Source organism: Epinephelus moara, chromosome 13 (genome assembly GCF_006386435.1).
Source record: "Epinephelus moara isolate mb chromosome 13, YSFRI_EMoa_1.0, whole genome shotgun sequence".
Taxonomy (NCBI): domain Eukaryota; kingdom Metazoa; phylum Chordata; class Actinopteri; order Perciformes; family Serranidae; genus Epinephelus; species Epinephelus moara.
In genome coordinates, this window is record NC_065518.1 from 37,919,916 (window position 1) to 37,942,959 (window position 23,044).

The 23,044-nt window shown below is 40.7% G+C and overlaps 1 protein-coding gene across 6 annotated transcripts in view; it reads right to left on the reverse strand.

Annotated features, from left to right (window-relative positions):
* Positions 1 to 23,044, reverse strand: part of csnk1db (casein kinase 1, delta b) — a 54,060-nt gene that overhangs the window by 6,290 nt on the left and 24,726 nt on the right. For 2 of the 6 annotated variants that reach the window (XM_050060298.1, XM_050060300.1), the window contains 6 exons: positions 13,955 to 14,103; positions 12,233 to 12,461; positions 11,893 to 12,063; positions 11,604 to 11,752; positions 9,416 to 9,584; positions 8,759 to 8,898 (listed from right to left, as the gene is read on the reverse strand). In XM_050060298.1, the coding sequence (XP_049916255.1) occupies positions 8,759 to 8,898; positions 9,416 to 9,584; positions 11,604 to 11,752; positions 11,893 to 12,063; positions 12,233 to 12,461; positions 13,955 to 14,103 (1,007 nt within the window). Of the gene's footprint in view, positions 1 to 8,193; positions 8,265 to 8,758; positions 8,941 to 9,415; positions 9,585 to 11,603; positions 11,753 to 11,892; positions 12,064 to 12,232; positions 12,462 to 13,954; positions 14,104 to 23,044 lie in introns of those variants that run through there. The other 4 variants (XM_050060299.1, XR_007570936.1, XR_007570935.1 and 1 more) reach the window with 4 other exon arrangements.

Consider the following 23,044-nt stretch of genomic DNA (forward strand, 5'->3'; position numbering starts at 1 on the left):
TATATATATATTAAATATATATATAAATATATAATGAAATATATATAATACCACGCTAGAAAACCCAATTAAACTATTTTGATGTCTGCAACATTAACAGCCTACATGTTGTTATGGGAGGTTTAAAAAAAACAAAAAAAAGTTGGGCTTTTTTTCGGGTTCGGGCATGAGAATTCTGAAAACCTGTCGGGCCGGGCCGGGCTGGGGCTCCACCCCCTCGGGCCAGGGCCGGGCCCGGACAGAGATAATAGGCCCGTGCAGGGCACTACTTCAAATGTAGCTCCTGCCATCTGCTGGCGCTTTTTAAGTGACTACAACAACATTTCGGCTGGCACATGAACAGACACAGTGACTGAAATAAAAGTAAAATTAATAAAAATGGGACAAGAATAACCCGATGACATCACACACGTCATGAAAGACGACTGGGGATAATTGATGTGTACCATCATGTAGTGTGTCATGTCTGTCGGCCAAGTCACGGCATGATTTAACGACTCCACAATCGTGTAATGTCACATAGTGACTTTCAGAATGGGCAGAAAAGTCGTGTCGTGTGTACCAGGCATAAATCCTCCTTTACCGTTTCTCCCTCTTGCATGTCGCTCATTTTCAGTGTGTGACTGCAGCGTGTGCATGAGAGGGGGAGAGGCTGCTGTTGTGAGAGAGGGAGAGACAGAGAGGTGAGCGGAGCTTCAGAGCTGCTTTTCGGAAGCAAAACAAAAGTTTACATGTTCTAATAAAGAGAAAACATTGCATGTCCTGCGATGTGACTATCACACATGCGCACAATGCGATGGCGATGTTCAAACGATATATTAGTGCAGCCCTAGTAGAATGCTTTTTAAACTCCCCTCCGTTTCCGTTTTGTTTCCTGTAGTGTGCATATGCATAATGACGTGAGGCATTACGTGGTATCGGATTGGTCATAGGCTGTACTCGCTGATGCCCAATGCCGCATTTTGGGCAGTATCGGAAGCATTTCCGATACTGGTATCGGTATCTGTACAACTCTAATCATGAGGTGGTATCTGCAGCCCACAGAAGTTGCTCAGGTAGTGCAGCTATTCCAGGATGGCACATCCATATGCGCAGTGGCCAGAAGGTTTGCTGTGTCTCCCAGCACAGTGTCAAGAGCATGGAAGAGATACCAGGAGACAGGCCAGTACACCAGGAGAGGTGGAGGGGGCCGTAGGAGGGCAACAACCAGGCAGGACCGCTATCGGCTTCTTTGTGCAAGGAGGAACAGGAGGAGCACTGCCAGAGCCCTCCAAAATTACCTCCAACAAGCCACTCGTGTGCATGTTTCTGCCCAAACTGTCAGAAACAGACTCCACGAGGATGGCATGAGGGCCCAACATCCACCAGTGGGGCCTGTGCTCACACCCCGGCTCCGTGCAGCCTGGTTGACATTTGCAAGAGAACACCAAAATTGGCAGATTCGCCACTGGCGCCCTGTTCTCTTCACAGATGAGAGCAGGTTCACACTGAGCACATGTGACAGATGAGACAGAGTCTGGAGATGCCATGGAGAACGTTCTGCTGCCTGGAACATCCTCCAGCATGACCGGTTTGGTGGTGGGTCAGTGATGGTCTGGGGAGGCATATCCTTGGAGGGCCACACAGACCTCCAAGTGCTAGCCAGAGGTACCCTGACTGCTGTCAGGTACCGGGATGAGATCCTCAGACACATTGTCAGACCGTATGCTGGTGCAGTGGGCCCTGGGTTCCTTCAGATGCATGACAATGCCCGGCCTCATGTTGCTGGAGTGTGTCAGCAGTTCCTGGATGATGAAGGCATTGATGCTATTGACTGGCCCACCCGTTCCCCAGACCTGAATCCAATCGAGCACCTTTGGGACATCATGTATCGTAGCATCCATCGCCGCCACATCGCACCACAGACTGTCCAGGAGCTGACTGATGCCCTGATCCAGGTCTGAGGAGATCCCCCAGAGGACCATCCGTCGTCTCATCAGGAGCATGCCCAGATGTTGTAGGGAATGTATACAGGCACGTGGAGGCCATACAAATTACTGAGCCACATTATGAGTTGTCCTGAGGAAATTCACAGAAGTTGGATCAGCCTGTGATCTGATTTTTCCACTTTGATTCTGGGTATGATTCTGAATCCAGTCCTAAATGAGATAATGTTTTTGGTTTCCATGGATTGTTCTTACATTATTTTGTTCTCAACAAATTACACTATGTAATCAATCAAGATTTTCATCTAAAATATTTTAATCTTCGAGATCTGGGGTGTGTGGTTTAAGTGTTTGCTTTATTTTTTTGAGCAGTGTAATATAATGAGGGTAAGTACCCCATACAACTTCACTTCAAAAAAATCTGAAATATCCTTTTAAAAGCGGAGGAGGCACAGTCCTAACAGTGGTTAGCTTGCCAGATTATGGAGGTAACTGTAGCAGTCCTGGAGCTTCACTAAGCTTGTTTATCAGTCACAAGAGACGTACGAGTATGTGAACAATTATGCTTATGACACAACCGGTTGTCTACACAAATGCAGAGCTGGGTGATATGGCTTATAAACAATATTGCAGTATTTTTAGGCTATCTTGCAAAACACAATAAATATTGTGATACTTTAAAATCTCCTCTAAAGTACTGTGGACTTAAGTTAAGCAGCCACTGTCATAATAAAGTTAAATAAAATAGTTATAATAAAGTTAAATAAAAAACTGTTATAATAAAGTTAAATCAAGCACTGTTAAAATGCAGTTAAATAAAGTACTGTCATAATAAAGTTTCAAAAAATACTGTTATAATGAAGTTAAATAAAGTATTATTATGATTAAATAAATCCAAGCTGAACCTCTGATGCTTTTATACTTAAGCACCCGGCTCGTCTCGGGCCGGAGGTGTTGATGTTTTTGCTGTCAACTTGAATCTCCCGGTCGAAAGTTAGCTGTTAGCGGTAAGCCCTGTGCACTGGGAACAAACTAACAGCTCACCACTTCATATATTAATAGTATTTGTAAGTCACACTGGTGTTCCATGGTTGCAAAACGTGACTTAACAGTCGCAGTCTGGCACCCTGCAGGTACTAAGACACACTTCCTCTGCTCATGCTATTGTTAATCTCATCAAGTTTAACTGTTACTGTGACGCCATCGAATATGGTTGCAAAATGGGACTGAATAGTAGCAGTATGGAACCCTGCAGATGAGAAACACTTATTGCCTGCTCACACACTATCCCTCAGGAGTAACTGATCTGGATGGGTGGAGGAGTGTGTTATGTATCATGCTTGTGAGTCTCTCTTTATGTGTGTGTGTGTGTGTGTGTGTGTGTGTGTGTGTGTGTGTGTGTGTGTGTCTGTGGGTGGGTGGGAGAGAGCTACAGGAGAGAGCGAGAGAAATGAAACGCTGAATCAAGTCTCATGCTGGTGGCTTAAAAAAAACGAGGTGACCATTTATACTCCATGTTCACGATATAGTCACTTTATTTATCCCATATACATCGAGTATATTGATTTATCGCCCACCATAGTTAAAAAGCAAGTAAAAAGCAGGTAGATCTCTGGCCTGAGGTGACAGCCAGTAATGGGGTAACCGCTCATACTGCAGAACAGCAGTAAAAACAGAGGTTTTTACAAACAATTGCTACTTTCTATTAGACTGGGTGATTCACTAAGCCATTCAATGCAGACAATCACAAACACGTTAATATAGGTAGCACTATTCATGGATTTTATAATGCCCACACCTGGTTACAACTAATCCAAACTACACTAAAGTCATCTAGTGTGTAAAATAACAAAACCAAGGCTGAGGGGAAAATAACCTAAGGGTAGGTTTGGAATATTTTCATCTGAAAAAAACACTGACATGTCACAGGTAAGTTGGTTACTGTTATTGTTCATCCTCTCCATTACTGGCTGTGGAGAGATCCCAGTGTTTCCAACACAATTAGAATCTATGTGTGAAAAATGCTTGCATGCCGTTTGGATACTGGTTTGATAGATATTATTTCAGAGGACCAGACTGGTTTTATGAAAGGTCGTCATTCTTTTTCCAATATACGTCGGCTCCTCAACATTATTCATTCTACATCTTCATCTGACTCTGCAGAAGTAGTTATTTCGTTAGATGCGGAAAAAGCTTTCGATCGGGTATAATGGGGATATTTATTTGCTGTTTTGAAAAAATTTGGTTTTGGTGAAAAATTTATTGCAATGGTCCATCTTCTTTATTCTTCCCCACAGGCTTGCGTCTGCACTAATAATTTACGTTCTTCATACTTTCCCCTTTCACGTGGTACTCGTCAAGGTTGCCCTCTTTCACCGTTTTTATTTGTTTTAGCCATTGAACCCCTATCCATAGCCCTGAAAGCATCCCAGTTGATTATGGGCATTTGTCGTTGGGGTGTTGAACACCGGGTGTCCTTATATGCGGATAACTTATTATTATATGTCACTGACCCTGTTATCTCCGTACCAGAAATACTGGATATTTTAGGAAAATTTAGTGCTTTCTCTGGATATAAATTAAACTTTACAAAAAGTGAATGCTTTACACTTAACAACTCGGCCTTAACGATAAACCAAGGAGAACTTCATTTTCATCTTTCCAAAACCGGTTTCAAATACCTTGGCATAAGAATCACTCGCTCTATCAAATCCCTACATAAAGAGAACTTTGCAGCTCTGGTGGAAAAGGTGAGATCAGATCTCCAGAGATGGAAAGTCATCCCTTTATCTTTAGCCGGTAGAGTTCAGTGTATAAAAATGAATATTTTGCCCCGATTTCTTTATCTTTTTATGTGTTTACCTCTTTTTCTTCACAAATCCTTTTTTCAGTCGGTAGATAGCCTGATTTCATCCTTTATATGGAGGAGCCGGGTTCCACGTATCAATAAGTTTCTTCTTCAGAGAAGTAGGCCAAAAGGGGGCTTAGCTCTTCCAAATTTTATGTTTTATTATTGGGCAGCAAATATTCAGAAGATAATTATTTGGTTACAACATCCGGATATAAACTGGTGTCGTATTGTCGTATGGAGGCTGACTCGTGTTCGTCCTCCCTTCGAGCTCTAGTTTGCGCTCCCTTGACACCACCAAAGTTGGATAATGTCTTTGGGCAGTGGAACAGAGGGGGACTAAAATATTTCAAAGACTTTTATATTGATGATACCTTTGCAAGTTCTCAAACTTTATCTGTGAAATTTAACCTGTCTAGTTCAAACATGTTTCGATACTTTCAAATTCGTCAATTTTTAAAAACTCAATCCTTTGTTTCCATCACTACCACCCAAATCCGGTATAGACACACTCCTTGAAACTCCTCCCATGCCTAGAGGACTTATCTCCTGGTTATACAATAGTATTCTTTCTTTTAAGGACCATACACTTAACAATATTAAGGGCGCATGGGAGAAAGAGCTGGGTAAGGAGTTCGATGATGGCTGGTGGGAGAGGGCTACCACTCGTGTTAACTCCTCTTCCTCCTGTGCTCGTCTAAATTTAATCCAGTTTAAACTACTGCATCGCATGCATCTTTGTAAAGTTAAACTGTCAAAATTTTATACTGAAATAAATGATAAATGTGATTGATGTGTGCAATCTCCAGCTGATCTAACCCATATGTTCTGGTCATGCCCTGCATTGTTAAATTTCTGGTCCTTTTATTTTAAAATGATCTCTGAGATTATTGGGGTGGAGGTTCAGCCGGGTGCAGAAACCGCTATCTTTGGAGTTCCTGATACGAGTAATAATTTTACATCAAAACAATTAAACATTATTTCATTTAGCTCCCTCCTTGCTCGCAGAAGGATATTATTACTTTGGAAGTCCTCTGCCCCTCCTTCATCCTCATCACTGTTGGAGGACCTGATGACATTTCTTAAACTAGAAAAAATCAAATTTGTCATTCGAGGGTCGGCCCAGAAATTCTATTCTACATGGCAGCCTCTCTTATCTTATTTTGATCAATTAGTTGTCCTTCCATAAGGCCATTTGTATGTATATGTATATGTAGCCTGTGTGTATATACATATGTATGTATGTATGTATGTATGTGTACATGCATGTATATGTAGGTATGTGTGTGTATATATATGTATGTATGTATGTGTATACATACACACACACACACACACACACATATATATGTGTATGTATATATATATTTTTTTATTTATTTTTTGTGTGTAAGCGTAAGCTTAATTCTACTTGGGTGCTGTGTCTCAAAAATATGTAGGCCTACCTGTGTATGTAAAAGGGCTGTACTTACATGTACATGCAGGTACATTAAATGTATTTAAATGTGTGCATGGTGCACATGTATTTAGGGAATTTAATTTTTATTTTAGTTATTTATTTTTGCATCGGCAGTGGGTGGGGATTGGGTGGGTGGGATCAAAATCAAAAAATGGAGGAATACTCTGAAACAAATCTATGTATGTATTTATCTGTACATTTATTCCTGCCAATAAAAAAAGTTTAACAAAAAAAGAAAAAAAGAATCTATGTGTGGCAGTAGATGGCAATGGGGGAGAGGGGGTTTGCTTATTTGACTTTCTTTCTGTGTCCCCTCCCTAAATTCTAAGGATTATGCGGGTCCATGAATGCAACACAGGCAGAATTATTCACAAGTTAATTTTTCCCCTCTAGCAGAAGTTTGTGGTGTTTTGAGCAACAAACGTTTAGACCCAGCACAATCAAAGGTCAAGTTTCGCTTTCACTGTTCCTGACATTCTGCTGCTCCGTCTGTGCCCAGAGTACGCTTTGGCTCCCAGAGTTTGATGCAATAAGTAACTGAACAGTATATTTATTACAACAGTGCACCTCATGAACTTTCCAGCTTTAAATCAATGTGTGGAGAACCCTGGATCCCTGTGCAGAGTAACTACACTAAAACTAATCTAGAATCCAGAGTCTAAAATGCATTCTTTGATTCAGCTTAAGCTCATTTCAGCTCTTTTCCACTAAAGGATCTCAACAACCAGTAACCTGGAGATTCACATAACCTACACAAACAAATGTAGAACACTGCAGCAGAACATGCATCTAATATTTGGAATCACAGTATCGTCTGTATACTGAAATAAACTCATTGCTTCTATAAACATATGTACTGCCTTTTTAGTTGTGGTGTTTACCATGTGCAACCAGCTGTTGCTATACCTTAAGTTACGGGTTATTATGTTTCTGTGGTGGAAAATACCTATATGGGGATTCAGCAGTTAGACAAATCAACTGGGTATCTTTGTCAAACCTACAACTCATGCAACTGCAAGAATGTATCCTATGTGACACATTGAGGAAACAGTCTGTTCATTGTCTTTTTGAACAACTGAAAAGAAACATGGACTGATTTGACTTATTTGAGACAGACTTGTTTTTCTTTTAACCCCCCACCCCCACCCCCAACACCTTTTAACATGCTTTCAGCCACAGCCATGACAAAGCTAAACGCTGACTTGCAAATGAGTAGCTTCATATCATGCAGGTGTTCAGTGTAAACGACCAGGGAGGCAGAAATCTGCAGGTGAAATAACACTGGACTGCACCAAGCACGGCTGGGGGGGTGGGTGTAGGTAGGTAAATTCCTTCTGTGTGCTATAGCTGTAGGCCTGCCATCTAGGCATCACACCAACAGTGCAAGCAACAAGACACAGGCACAGAACTGATTAAAAGGGCGTTGCATAATCCTTGAGGAGTCAATAAGGGAGTTACATTCTTAAGCTATGATGCACTGCGATGCATTATCCACTCCAGTTCTCAGAGGACTTCCCCCTCCTGCTAAGAAAATAGTTGGTGACTGACAATGTGACTTAGGCAGGTACAATGCAGTTATGATGTCATCAACAGCTAAATGGATGTACTACCTTATGGCTGTGATGGTTTAATATGACATCAATAACTGGTTGCTCAAGCCAAGTCTCATTCAGATGTCCAGCTCACTAGAAACACAGAGCATCTGATGAGATGTTCACCCCTGATTCCAGCTACAAGTACTTGTCTATTGTCATGAACCTGTTAATGCTGTTGATCTAATTTCATGCCCACCATGTTTTCGTCTTGTGTCCCTTGTCTATTTAGAAGATTCAGTTCAGATAAAATGGAAGACACTAGGCTGGAAGTGAAAAATGCTGGAACCAAGACTGAACACAAGTCAGCCCAGTGCAGAACTGGAATTTGGACCCATGCATCCCTGGTGCTTTAGGGACAGGACTCACCCAGTGTTGCCGCCGTCACACAAGGACGTGGCGAGCGTCTACTTGGCGTGATGCTCGTAGGGAATACTATTCTGAGGTTGGGGGAAGGGAGAGAGAAGGCCCAATATGTCAAGTCAGAACCCACATCCTGCACCAACCACACAACTGGAGAAAACTGGCTGAATAACAGCACCTTTCTCTAACATTAAACACCAGGCTGGTGTGCTGTACCAGATGACTACTGAGACTTTCTTTTGCTGCTCTGGATCTGAGTCCTGTGCAAAGCTCTTCACATTATGTGGACAAAAACTCTCCAGTAATCAGAGACTAATGTCTAATGATTTTATGAGGTAACAGATACAGACCTCCAAGAAGACAAAGTTTAATGAACTTTAAAATGTCATTCTAACTGCTACTGGTTACAATAAAGCTTTAAGCACAGCTTCCTCCTGCATATTCAGAAGAGGGCCTCTACTTCAAGCCTAGCCTGTGGAACTATCTACAGAGTTGCTATTTTCTGCTCATGCTAATGGGTTGAGAAACACTATAAGAACAAAGCATATGCGTCTTTGGGGGTATCTTATACCTGTGAGGTGGACATGCGTGAAGTGTCCTGCCGCCCTGTTAGATCTGAGGATGACACGTTGACAGGAGCGCCGCGGTGCAGTCGCATGCTGACCTTTCGTTCACGCTCCATTCCAGACACCTGTCGAGGTGATGTGTTTGCTGGAGATCAGGGACCAAAACAAAGCCCACCATCAGGAGGGACTGGATATGATGATAGAATTCATAAACATTTTCCTATTTACATCATTTTCCATCAAAACACGCCTTGTTTTTGATTCACTACTTAAGTTTGTGCAATGATAGGTAAACATTTTTTCACATCTTACTGTTTTTTCCTTTCAAGAAACAAAATAAGGTAAACTGCATTATTGCTGTCAACTTTGTATTCATATTAATTATATTATCTAAATACACATATGAAATGACAACTGTAAATCAGGAAATATGTGGTGCCTCACAGGTCTTATTACTGCCATCATGAAACACCTTATAACTCATTTCCACTGTGTTACTGCTGTCAGTCTGAACAAAGCAATTAAACCACTTAATTCTAGCCTTGAAATCTTAAGATCATTCAGCATTTCACAGTACACTGATGGGTTTTACAGTGTTTGTATAAGGACCATGCTACACTTACTGACAGGTGTAAAATCCAAAGGGCCTGGGATGAACTGACCTGTGTGAGAGGTTGGTGTTAACGGGGTAGGAGGAGCTCCGTCTTGGGTTCCTCGTGGTCTTCCTGATGCAGCAGGTATTCCCCTGGGCCCTGGGTTTCTGCCATGCCTCAGCCTGTCCTCCCGGTCCCGGCGCTCTCTCTCTGCTTCCTCTGCTGCACGATTGGCTCCCTGCGTACAACAATAACAAAGAATCAACAAAAAAAATACTGGACAAAGAGTCTACAGCTACACTAACTCTGGGAGTGTACTCCGAGATAACTGTTTACATTAGCATGCTAACATGCTCACAGGGACAACACTAACATGCTGATGTTAAGCACGTGTAATGTTTACCATGTTCACAGTCAAAGTTTATCATGTTAGCATGCTAACATTTGCTACTGGGCATTAAGTACAGCTGGGGCTGATGGTTATGTTCAAGCAACAGCCTCAGCAAACACACAAGTGCAAAAAATTGCAGTTCTTTGAATGACCACTTGAGGCTGGCTCCAGAAGCAAGTCAGTCCCCACAGATCCCTATGTTAAAATGCTCGACAGTTTTGGTCTCAATGGCTATTTCATAGGAAAAGTCAGGGGACCAATAACATAGGGAGTCATCTTCTGGGCAACATGGATATCTTTACCAACAGTCGTTGTTAAAGTAAGAAAAAATGTCAGTTCTTGGCACTTGAGGAAAAGTCAGGGGATCACCTAGGGCTGGGCAATGTGAATTAAAAATATTGCAAAACTTTTTGGGCTAAATCGCGATATGCAATATATATGTCAATATTTTGAAATCTCCTCTAAACTACTGTAGACTAATAAAATACAAAATTACTAAACGATCTACCGTTACAATAAAGTTAAATAAAGTAGCTACTGTCATAATAAAGTTTAAGTACTTTAATAATAAAGGTAAATGAAATATGTTTATAATTAAGTTGAATAAAGTCCTGTTATATTAAAGTTACATAAAGTATTATTAAAATTAAATAAATCAAAGCACTGCTTTTATTTTGAAGCACCTGGCTCGTCTCGGGCTGGGAGCATTAATGTTTTTGTTGTGAACATGAAGCTTCTGGTCAACAGTTTAATGTTAGAAGAAAGCTTAACTGTTGCCACTGCACCTTTAATGATGATTTATTCACTGTGAGCTAGAAACAAACAGCTCTCTTAATCATATATTAATAATATTTGCATGACACATTGGTTTTCAATGGTTGCCAAATGGGACTAAAGATTCAGGGTCTGGAGCCCTGCAGGTACAAAAACACGCTTAAATGTTGTTTCAAAGGCTTTTCAAGCACGACAAAGATTGGTATGACATATATATATGAGTATGACACATTTCAATTATCAAATGCAAAAGCATGAGGTAAATCATTCCTTATACTTCAATCCAAAAATATCAGTTTTGTTTTCTCCTGAATTGAAATACCAAGGTATCAGCACAAATGTCTCCCCAAGAATGACGGCAGGTATCTACAAACTAGGGCTGACCCAAAAAATTTGAAGCTTCGTTCGATGGCACGGGATTCGATTGTGAAAATTTTTTTTTCGAAGCTTCAGCGCTTTTTTTTCCGTTTTTTTGGGGGAGGCCTTAAACGCAACACTAACCCAACGAGCGCACTCAGAGCCGCTCTGAGTCTGGTGTCAGAGACACTTCTGATGCTCTGAGTTGCGCATCTGTTTGATTGTGCTGCAGTGTGCGCCAAGGGTTTTAATTTAAGGTGCTCACAGACTCGGGCGCACTATAAGCGGAGTGGACTCTGCGAGGAATGTCTGCAGTCATTCGGGCTTCCATAGTCGAGGGCACTTCCGCGTTGTAGTTTCCTGTAAAAATGTCCGTGAAACACTACATTACCCCCAGTTCTTGTGCGTTTCTCTCATGGCGATGTGAAAAATACATGCCGAGCAGTCTTTTGAGTGACACTGGTGCGCGGAGCGGAGTCCGCGCGGTCGTAAAATCTGAGCTTTGCGCGCACAGGGCTTGCGGACGTCCGCTTTAGTCCGTGCGGACCTCCGCGGAGTCGTCGTCGTCCCCCCATCGTCGAATGCTTCGAATTAAATCCGTTCTGAGCTCCAAAGCTTCGAATGTCCAAAACTGGAGTCGAAGGTCAGCCCTACTACAAACACTTAACGTTTTAAGTATGTACTGTTGCTGATGTTTTTACCCCATACAGTTTAGACATTATGATCGGTACTCACAAACTTGAGCATGTTCCAGTCAAATACATAGTCATAAGAGAAGCCCTGTCTGTGGAACAGGTTCCTGAAGAGCTGCCGGAGGTAGGAGTAGTCTGGCTTGTCATCGAAGCGCAGGGAGCGACAAAAATTCAGGTAGGTTGCAAACTCAGCTGTGACAAAGATAGAGAAAGTATTTCTCAGGTGATGGGAGTCACTGACTGTTCCTGTTTATTATTGGTAAATACAGAATTATGAAAACATTTTACAATCATTTAAAAATTAAAAAAGCCCAAAATAAGCTGAAACTCACAGGGGTATCCCTTGCAAAGCACCTCAATGGGGGTGGACATTTTCTTCTCACTGATTCGTTCATACTTCTGCCTCTTGGTCGCAGCCTTGAGGCCTTGCCAAGGCAACGAGCCCAGATTAAAATACATTAGAACGTACCCCAAGGACTCCAGGTCATCGCGCCTTGATTGCTCTGTCAAGGGAGACAACAGACAAGCAGAAAGATCAAGAGAAGAAAAAAGTGTCCCTACTGCACTAATGTAGAAAATACAACTAAATTCACAGTCTAAGAAATGCAGCAATGTGATATGTCAGACAGGGTTATTAGGTGTGAGATTTTTATCTATTTTTTTCTATTTTACCAATCCCCAGATGTGTGTTGATTGAGGCGTAGCGTGCAGTGCCAGTCAGGTTCTTGTTCTCGCGGTAGGGGATGTGCTGGTGTGTGCGTGCATCACGATATTTTTTAGCCAGGCCAAAGTCGATAATGTAGACCAGGTTGCCCTTTTTACCCAGTCCCATCAGGAAGTTATCAGGCTTCACATCTCTGTGGATGAAGTTCTTGGAGTGAATGTACTCAATGCGACTGATCTGAAGAGAAGAACGAAAAAAATTTGGTCACTACACCATGTTAATGAGAAGACATTTAGCAAGCACTGGCTTAAAAGCTGACCACCAGTTTGACAACCCCACACTCACTTTTGTCCAATAGCTCCCTCTGTACACCACAATCATGTCACATTTTGAGAGACGAAAAGGGCAAATTTTGCGAGTTTGCTGACTAAATTCGATGACCGTGATGTGGACTAGAGCCTATTAAAGGGATAGTGCACCCAAAAATGAAAATTCAGCCATTATCTACTCGCCCATATGCCGATGGAGGCTCAGGTGAAGTTTTAGAGTCCTCACAACACTTGCGGAGATGCAAGGGGAGAGGGGTTAGCAACACAACTCCACCTAATGGAGGCTTACGGCGCCCCAGATTCAAACGTCCAAAAACACATAATTGAAACCACAAAATATCTCCATACTGCTCGTCCGTAGTGATCCAAGTGTCCTGTAGCCCCGACATAAAAAGTTGTTTGGAAAAACGTCATCTGAACTCTGTTCAGTTAGAGCTACAGGCTACAATGAGGCTAAAAACAGTTCAAAGAGTTCAAATGACGTTTTTCCAAACAACTTTTTATGTCCTTGACCTGAGCCTCCATCGGCATATGGGTGAGTAGATGATGGCTGAATTTTCATTTTTGGATGCACTATCCCTTTAAGTGTCATTAAATGCTTATTTTCAAGCTATTCTACAACATTTTTTCACTTCATTATGTTTTCGTAATGATTAACATTTCAATTCTTTTGTTTTCACAGTGTTCAAAGTTTTGGGGTGGCTGTGGCTCAGGAGGTAGAGCAGGCCATTCACTAATAACAGGGCTGGTATATATCCCTGGCTCCTCCTGTCCACATGTTGAAGCAAGACAATCAATCCCAAGTTGCTCATGATGGGCAGGCCAGTGCCTTGCATGACAATTCAGTCCCCATTGATGTGCATGAATGAGAGGCCAACTGAACAGCACTTTGTCCATTAAGGTAGAAAAGCACTACATAAGTGCCGTCCACTTATTATTTAGACAACAAAAAAAGTATGTTTTGTCCCTGCAGTGATCTCTTGGGGAGCTACTCCCTGAAATATGTTCTAGGATTTACTTCCTGTGGGAAAATCTTAATAACGAAAAAAGGCTTCAATCTCCTCCAATTCATACACATTGATCCCAGCAATTTTCTTTGCAAAAGTGATGTAACAGAAAAAAGAAATGTCTAAAAATTCTAGTAGCAAGTGAGCTGCACATATGTCTCAATGAGACAATATGTGCCTATATAACCACTGATGCCCTTTCAGCTCTTATTTCCCTTCTGGATTAGTGCTAGAAAGTGTGATACAATATGAAAGGAGGGTGCAGGATGCCTGCATTGGTCAGGTGTGTGTGTGTGTGTGTGTGTGTGTGTGTGTGTGTGTGTGTGAGTGAGTGAGTGAGTGAGTGAGTGAGTGAGTGAGTGTGTGTGTGTTTAAATTGAGTAGGCAGTCTCACCATCTGATCAGCGAGCAGCAGGACTGTCTTCAAGCTGAACTTGCGGGAGCAAAAGTTGAAGAGATCCTCCAGGCTGGGCCCCAGCAGCTCCATCACCATCACATTGTAGTCACCTTCTGCTCCACACCACTTAATTGTTGGAATGCCCACTGCAAAAACACAACAGTACATGCAATTACGATGGCAAGGACACAAAAACATAGTCAATAAAACTAGGGCTGTAGTCAACCAAAGAAAATCTTGGTCAACTAAAGTCGCACATAATCTTCAACTAATCGATTAGTCGTGGTAAAAACAAATCTGCACGTTGTTTTTACTTCTGCGGTGGTGTGTCTGTGTCACTCTGCAGTTACACCTCCAAAACACTAGTCGGTGGTGGAGGACTTGTGTTAAGTGCTGTAAAGGTTAGTTCAAATCAAACTTTATTTATATAGTTGATTCAAAACACACATTAAATATGGCTTAATAGAGACAATTTCAAACACAAGTACGCAAATTGGCTTCACTATAAATCGCAGAACTGACAAACACTTGTCTTTATCTGGACACATTTCCCCCACCAATACAACATGCTAACGTTATTAGCACAAGTCTATGGCATTTTACACTGTATAATCTTTTCCTCTTCTCATGTAAAACCAGGGATAACAGCAACATGTAACAAAGGTAACGGTACATAATTTGGCTCCATTACAACTCACAACATTCACCGACAAAACAACTGTCTTATACTAAACACGTTTTCCAAGCAAATACAACATGCTAACATTTTTAGCGGCAGCCTATGGCATTTTACATGATATACATTAGCCTAGCGACGAGCAGAGATTTCCTCTGCTCATTTGAAGCCAGGATAAATCCCTAAGTATAAATCCCTTAAGGATAGATCACACACGACTTAAAATGCTATTTTAGTGGAGGCTTAACTGTATTCACAATTTATTGTTTCTTATCTGTGAAATACAAGTAAATACAAGCTTTGTTTCCACTGAGGGAAATGGTTTCAGCTTACAGAAACTGACAGGAGGTCTGCGTCACCACGATGCTGAGCTGAGGGTGAGCGAGTTCAACTTTCTGTCAACAATGGGGGTGTTTTGAAAACAGCCCCATTTTCACAGGTAACTTAGCCTGTCCCCCCGCCACAGGAAATAATGGATTAATCCTGGAAAGCTGTTGATGTAGCACTTTTCTCCTTATGAAAGTAACAAGGCGATTATTCGACCAATGAGAATTTGGTCGGACGAGAGCATAGTGACCAAATAATCGACTAATCGACCAGGACACTACAGCCCTAAAAAAACATCTCTTGATGATATTTAACTTACTGAAGACTGGGCTGAAACAGGCTAAGCTCTCTTTGAGAGCCAGCAAAATGAAAAATACATTTTCCCAGTTTTAACCTTGTATCCCTATGTTACCTGTTTATTTATTTTTTTGTTATATGCTAAATATAGTTTTTTTTAAAAAAATCAGTACCATAGTATTAACATCAAAATCCCCATCTTTCCTCTTCCTGTGAAACGGTTCTAAATATTTAATGACTGTCATGGACTCAGAGGCATTTACAAGTTCATCCAATCAAATCAGTCTTTTGGCAACTACCTAGCCACAAATCACGCTTCACTGTTTATGGGTTGTAACTAACAGAGCAATGTGGAGAGAGACAGGAAGCGATGTGTGTTTGGATATCAGGGGGCAAAACCTTTGTCGTCATGTCCAAAACAATGTGTCAGATTCATTCATTCATCTATCCCTCATTCAACCTTTAAACGACAAATGGTGGTGTGTTAAAACTCCCTTAAGTGTTATACAAGTGGACTGTATTGTAATACAGCTGGATTTATTTACTGATGATTTGGTAACACCTTTGACACACCCACCAAACAAGAGAAAACATATCTCAAAACCCACCATTTTACACTGTTTCAAGGAAAGATGTTTGTCAACCCAGTAACTGTAGTGTGCACCATTTTCAGATTTAACGTGCCCCAGTTGAGGGAGGTGTGGAGCCAACAGTCCACTGTAGCTCTGCATTTCACTGAACTCTAAACCCACCCAATTTTTAGCAGTCCAATCAAAGGCAAAGAATTTTGCAAAGATTTAAATCCCTCTTGTAACTGTACGCAGCACAAATATTCAGTCTTACTGGGAAATATGTCACAGTACAGAAGACAACGACTAATTTCCGTTTCAATGGGACTTTAACCCTTTCACCCTTAGCTGCTGATATCCTCAAGTGACATTAGTACTTATTTAGCTTTAGCATCCCTGTTACCCAGTACTCAAGTTGTAAAAAAAAAAAAAAAAAAAATCAGGGAGGATGGTGGATTTTATCACATGGGGACATAATTTGTGCTGATGACAGCGCAGAGGGTCTGCCATAGCATCACTGCTCTTACATAGTTAGGGTCAAATGCACAGGACAAGTGCAAAATCATTTCTTCTTCTTCTACTTGGGTCAATCGATGATACTAATAATAATCAAAGTCAATTTTGCTTTTAGAATATTGAATTATAGTGTATTTTTCAAAAAAGCAGTTAGTGGTATATGATCAAAACTGGTATCTAAGGGTTAATTTTTAATTGTGATTAATTAAATCATATAAATTGAAAAAAATGAAAAAGAAATTGGGATAAATGTTGATCTTTATTGATACAAATACAAATATTGGAGGTTAAAATTCCCACCTTCAGGGCATGGAGTGCAAATTGAAACTTAAAATATAAAAATACAAATAATACAAAATGCATAGGACCAATTCTATGGCTGCCTACCCCACTCTCCCCTATCTCATAAAAGTTTCCAGAGATTTTCATAGTCATACTTTTTGTTCTCAATATTTCTTGCCCTTGCTTGCTGGCCATAGTTATCCTCTATGTGAAGAAAACAGGTTTTGTTAGAATGACTGAGCAGAAATCTTATGCAAGCACATGACATTACTCTTCCAGTTGATTTTTAAGAAAACTACATATTTTCCTGAAAATGCCCAACATTCAAGTGTGGATTAAAAAAACCCCACTGAAGATAAAATAGTTTTGGGGCTGAAAATAATTTCTCACCTTCCTTTAATATCACTGTTTAACCCTTTGGGCCCTAGGCCTTTTTGGGGTATTTTTCCTACCTTTACTTTTAAGCTCATATCACAGTCATTATAAAGGCTACATACACATGCTCTATCTTGTTTTTTTCAGGACAATCTGGGCTACCCAGATTTGCCATCACCACATGTCCTCCTATGCGCCTGTATTTTATATTAATTTTTATATGAATTTATACATCTGTGTAACTAAATTCTTACATTTTTACATGTATCTCACCATAGCAAGTTGGAAGTTGACATATTCTGCCATATATGAAGAGGAGAGACTTTCTGGAATCTGGTAATATGAGAACCATGATGCTGGGACATTCTGTCACTTCACAGTTGTCAAAAACATGTGGTTTGTGCCAGGCGGACATGATAGCCAGTATTTTTTCATTATTGCAAGAAATTCCATTGACTCAAAAATGTGTTTTATCTGAAAGAAACATACAATACTTACATCTAAGATAATAGGAAAATAGTAATAATATTATTCCTCACTATATAAAGTGACTGATAACAACATCTGTATAATGGATTGCAAAGAAATTCGTCAGGTTTTTATTTTGTAGACAATTGATCTGTATTTATAGCATGATGGGATGACAGCACGTGTGTGGTATCATTGGAAAGCTCTGGTCCTGCGCTTTCATGTGATATGTGTGGCATTTCTGTGCGAGCCTGCATTCGTGAGTAATCCATCCAAGAGTGATGTGTGTGCAAAGCTGTATGAAAGCTTTGTTATACATAATTTTAGTGTAACTTTCTTTTCTTTTTTTCGCTGTGAAAACATTGGACTTACCGACAAGTGCTTGAGCTACGACGCACGGTTGTGGAGAAAATCCATAGAGAAGAACAGGTGTGAATTTGGACGCACTATGCGTTGTTCAGGCACTCTCTATAGGGCACAGGCATAACATCCACGGCGCAGTTCCCTGAGATTTGATATAAAAATATCTTTGCATGTGTGCCCTCGCCCACAGTATTTTACTCGATATGCGTAAAACCAAAGGTAAAACTAAATGTTGATATAGCAGTAATACCACATTCATTCAAAAAAAGACACAAGGGATGGAAAGGGGGGAAGGCAGTTTAAGAAGGATAATGATTTTGACCGTTTTTATTTCAAGGGGGGTGCCATCCCCCCCTCAACTTGAGTGCTGCTTTTACCTGTAGTAGGGCTGCAACTGATGAATATTTTTTGATCAGTCAATTAATCTAATGACTAATTTGTTGTATTATTTTTTCATTACTCAATAAATATAACAATTTACCTAAAAATAAATATCATAAACTTATTTAAATACTATATTGAAATATCTTTTCTTAAATAAATAACAAAAATTGCCAATTTTAGGATTAACATCACTGCTGTGAAAAAAAATAAAAAATGATAACAGACCCTATTTGCCAGGGGTCTGATCAGAAAAATACTGGACATCAAATTCAAAAGAACCACTGTGACACATAGATTAATTTAATCACCATGTATCATGATAGTCCTTTCCCTGAACTGGAAAATCAGAACTTAAGTACTTGGCTTTGAACTTAAAATCCTTATAACATGGATTTAATTCATCAGTAATATAGTTGATATTGCAGTTTAGATAATCAGTGGTAAATGTATTTTGGATCAGCATGTGACATGAAAGTAACTGAAACCATTTACAGACTACTGTTGGTTTAAGTCATTTTCGTACTTGTGCATGTCCGTTAAAGTGAACAGAAAATATGAAACGCCCAAATCACAACATTAGGTCACACATGGTGTAACATTAGCAGAAAGTTTAAGTGACTACTAACAGAAAGATTTTCTGGGTGTTGATAATCCAAAAAGTCAACAGGACAGTGCCATCAGCTGTCGTCTAAACAAAGGGCTCCGGGATGCTTTCGCTTCCAGTGTCTGTGCAAAGCAGTTGTACTACTGTGAGAAGTCATTTCCAATATGTGAGCGAGATTTTTTTGCTACAGCTTCTTCTCCAGAAGAATCCATGCATTAACCAGGTACAGGTCGCCAAAGCCACACTGTCTCCATCTTGCAGACATGCAGTGGCTTGCACGGCTCCATAAATGAGTGACTACTGGCTTTTAATAGTTGGAATAGCAGTAGCAGCAACAACGTTGTCTGTATGAACACAGCAGGCGTGCAACATGCCGGCACACCTTTTGCATATCGATGTATTTCTGTAAGTGATGACGTCGATTATGTTGATGAATTGCCCCAGCCCTAACCTGTAGAACTATTTATCAATCCAGATTATTTTGGTGTGAGAGGTGTTGGGGTCATCACTCAAAAAAAAAAAGGGAAAAGAAACAAATTACACAATGCTCATTACTTTTGAAAACACATTTCTTTAAGTACTCCCTTGTAACTTAAAGCAACACAATGGAGTTTTTGAGCCCTCAAAATATATATCCAAGATCCTTGTGATGGTACATCAACTCACAATAGGTTGGATGTCACCTCTGTCATTGCTTGAGAGCGTCCGTTTCACCTGCATTGGCACTATGCAGTTTCAGGGTTCGGGTAGGAACCCGGACACAAAAAAAGACTACAAAATTTGGCTGCTTCACGGCATACGTCATATCCCCCTCCTCTCTTTAGAGTAGCGTAGCCGAACCAAGGTGAACGAAGTTAAACGTGGTTGTCATGGCTGAAGCGACAAAGAAAAGGAAGAAGGGGAAGGTGTTGTCCAAGGAGACAAAGAAAAGAAAACGGGGGAGCAATAAAACAAGAGCTTGAACAAGGATTAATACTGGCCCGGCTTTCACGCGCTGCTGAGAGCTGAAAGAGGAGGAGGGATGCCCGACTGATGGTGACCTGGCGCTGTTTAGAGATGCACCGATCCAGCTTTTTCAGTTTCGATACCGATCCCATTGCTGTGGCTTTGAGTATCAGCCGATACCCGAAACCAATCCGATACCATGGTTGACCTAAAAAGCTATACCTTTACATGTAGAACAGAAAAGACTAGAGTCATCAGGCATTGATGACTACACAGTTCTTTCCTAAGATAAAATGAAACAGATGAATGCAATGATGAACTATTTATTCTTAACAAAAATAAACAATCAACAGCAGTTGAAATAGTGTGAAATACCTCTACACAGCAGATTCTCTCCTTCACTCCATGACATATGACGTAGCTCGCGTCGCAATAGATTTAAAGGGAAAGAATCGCCTCAGGTATAGGTTGCATTTTCAGATACCCCATCCATCTATTTTGATGATATCGGGGCCGATATTCGATCCAGATATCGGATCGGTGCATCCCTAGCGCTGTTACTGCTGTTACCCTCTACTTAAGAGACTCACTGTCTGCAGGTCGGCTGCCTCAGGTACATAAAGTGTTAGCCTACATACAGACAGCTTTCATTTTAGTTTGTCATTAACAGTTTGCTGTTAGCACCACGAACGCGATGCGCTTGTGTCGACCGTGATTGTAAATCATAATAGCGGTGAATGAGAGACTGTGGACAGAGCAGATTGAAATATGGCTTTCTACATGCTGATCACATGTATTGATAAAGTATGAAGAAGGTCAGCCCTGACATGCAGAGAGCAACTCATTTCTGAGTTTCGAAAATGAATAAATAAATAAAGCAATCGGCCTAATCATGTATGTACAAAATGCTATAAGGCTACTTTACCTGTTCAGAAGACATGATGATCGCGCATTACACATCCAGCTTCAGGAAGTTCACCGGTATCGTTGGCTTGTCAACAAATGCACGAGCATTAAGATTTTTGTGACAGTTGTAACAGACAATACCATTTATCGTCTGTAGGGGGACCCCGTGAGGTAAAAAGCGTAATCCTCCATTGTGTTGCTTTAATAGCCACTTAAAGGGACATTGTTTTCAGTTGTTCATTGGCAAAAATCAATGTCTGCATTCATAAATATTAGACTTGCACCGATTACAATTTTTTGGGCCGATACCGATTTCTGATTTGCAGATTGTTTGGATGGCAGATTCCGATTTTGGCTGATTCAAACCAGTTTACAGCACACAAGATGTTGCAATATTTTCTATCTTTGCATTATTAGAACATTTTAACCAAGATACAACCAGTCTTTCAATAATCATCTCAAACAAACTAACAAAAACAGTGACATGTTTCTTAACCTGTTAAGAAACATTTTCCTTTTTGCTCAAACTTCAGGTACAGTATTAAAATAAATGAGTAAAAAAGGCATAAATACGACGGAGTATTAGGGCCACATTGAAGAAAGAAAAAAAAAATCGGAGATTTCGAGAATAAAGTCGAAATATTTCGAGAATAAAGTCATAACTGAGAAAAAGTCATATTACGAGAAAGTCGAAATATTATGAAATTAAAGTCGTAAAATTTCGAGAATAAAGTCATAACTGAGAAAAAGTCATAATATTACGAGAATAAAGTCAAAATATTATGAGATTAAAGTCGTAATATTTCGAGAATAAAGTCATAACTGAGAAAAAGTCCTAATATTACAAGAATAAAGTCGTAATTTAACGAGATTAAAGTCCTAATATTACGAGAATAAAGTCATAGTTTTTAAGGAAATAACCAACAACAAACAGAATATCAGATTGTCTTTCATGCCATTGTAAGTAGCCTACTTAATTAGGTTCGGAACCGGCACCGACTTTTTTTTCTTCAATGTGGCCCTAATACTCCGTTGTACATAAATAAAAACAAGGATAAATAAAATAATAATTCTTGGTGTATAGCATTTGTGGGTAATTTCTTGAATAGACAAAAATATCTCCTGTGGAAAAGTCACACAGGTCTTCAGGAAGCGCCGCCAGGAAGTGCGCAGACACGCGCATCTTTGGCACGCGGACACGCGCCTCGTCAGTTTCAAGCGGCACAGTGCAGCAGTGAGAGCTCCGCAGTTAAGTTTAACACAGACAATTAACAACTTTCTCCTTCTCTCTTTTGATGTGTGTGCGCGTGAATGATTAAGGTGAGAAGCAGCCCATGTTTCACTTCCTCACATCTCCCAAGCCGTGAGTTGCTCATGTGCGTGTGTGTGCACTGCTGATGTTACACGATGTCAATCATGCGACGTGCCGGGAATTTGACCGGCGTTTTAAATTGGCATATTTTAGACTGATAGGCCGGTCGCAGGTCATGGCCGATCACGTAAAAACCAGCCTGATTCCGGGCACTGCCGATAAATCGGTGCAAGTCTAATAAATATGTCATCATTGGTGTATTATTACCTCCACCAATAATCTGACTTATTCTCGTAAAAGGAGAATTTCGGATTTGTTTGTACATTGTGTGGGTAAGTCGTCTGGGAGGTTCCATATAGTTTCGCCATCTTGAGAATACAGTCGCCAGCAAAGGGACATACAGCCCCGCCTTCGGCATTTTCGTTGAGAGCATAACAAAGTCCCACTCTTTGAACATAATGCAGGATCATGCATATACAGCATCACGGGAGATGGAATCCTTGTCGCCAAGAAAGCGCAAAAGGGAATCAAAAAGGCAACGTGACCGGCGAATTCAAAAAACGTGGGTCAACATCAGGGAAGCCTTTCCCAGGTGGAAAGAGCTGCTGAAGGAGAAAGGTAACGCAATCACAGCAGCGCAGTTAGCGGCCAGCACCACTAACAGCTGTTAGCCACTGTTAGCGGCGTAGTGATGCAAGGAAAAGGATGATGTGTGTGAGGTTAAGCCACTTGTTAGTTGACGTGAGTGATTTGTTTGTTTCGATTTACACCCGCCCCCAACAGTCCTACGTTGTAAACACAGCCAGCATGGCGAGGAGGGGGTTTGTCAACTCGCGTCGCGTGTGTCTGTGTAGGGGCCTGAATGAATATTCCATGAAGTATCGGATGACATGGTTTCCTCACTGTTATCATAGCTTTTTGGTACATAGAGGCTACCGTTGATGCAATACACATTGCAGTGAGGCACTACAGTGTGTTATCCGTTTGAATGCAATATATCAATCAATCAATCAATCAATTTTATTTATAAAGCCCAATATCACAAATCACAATTTGCCTCACA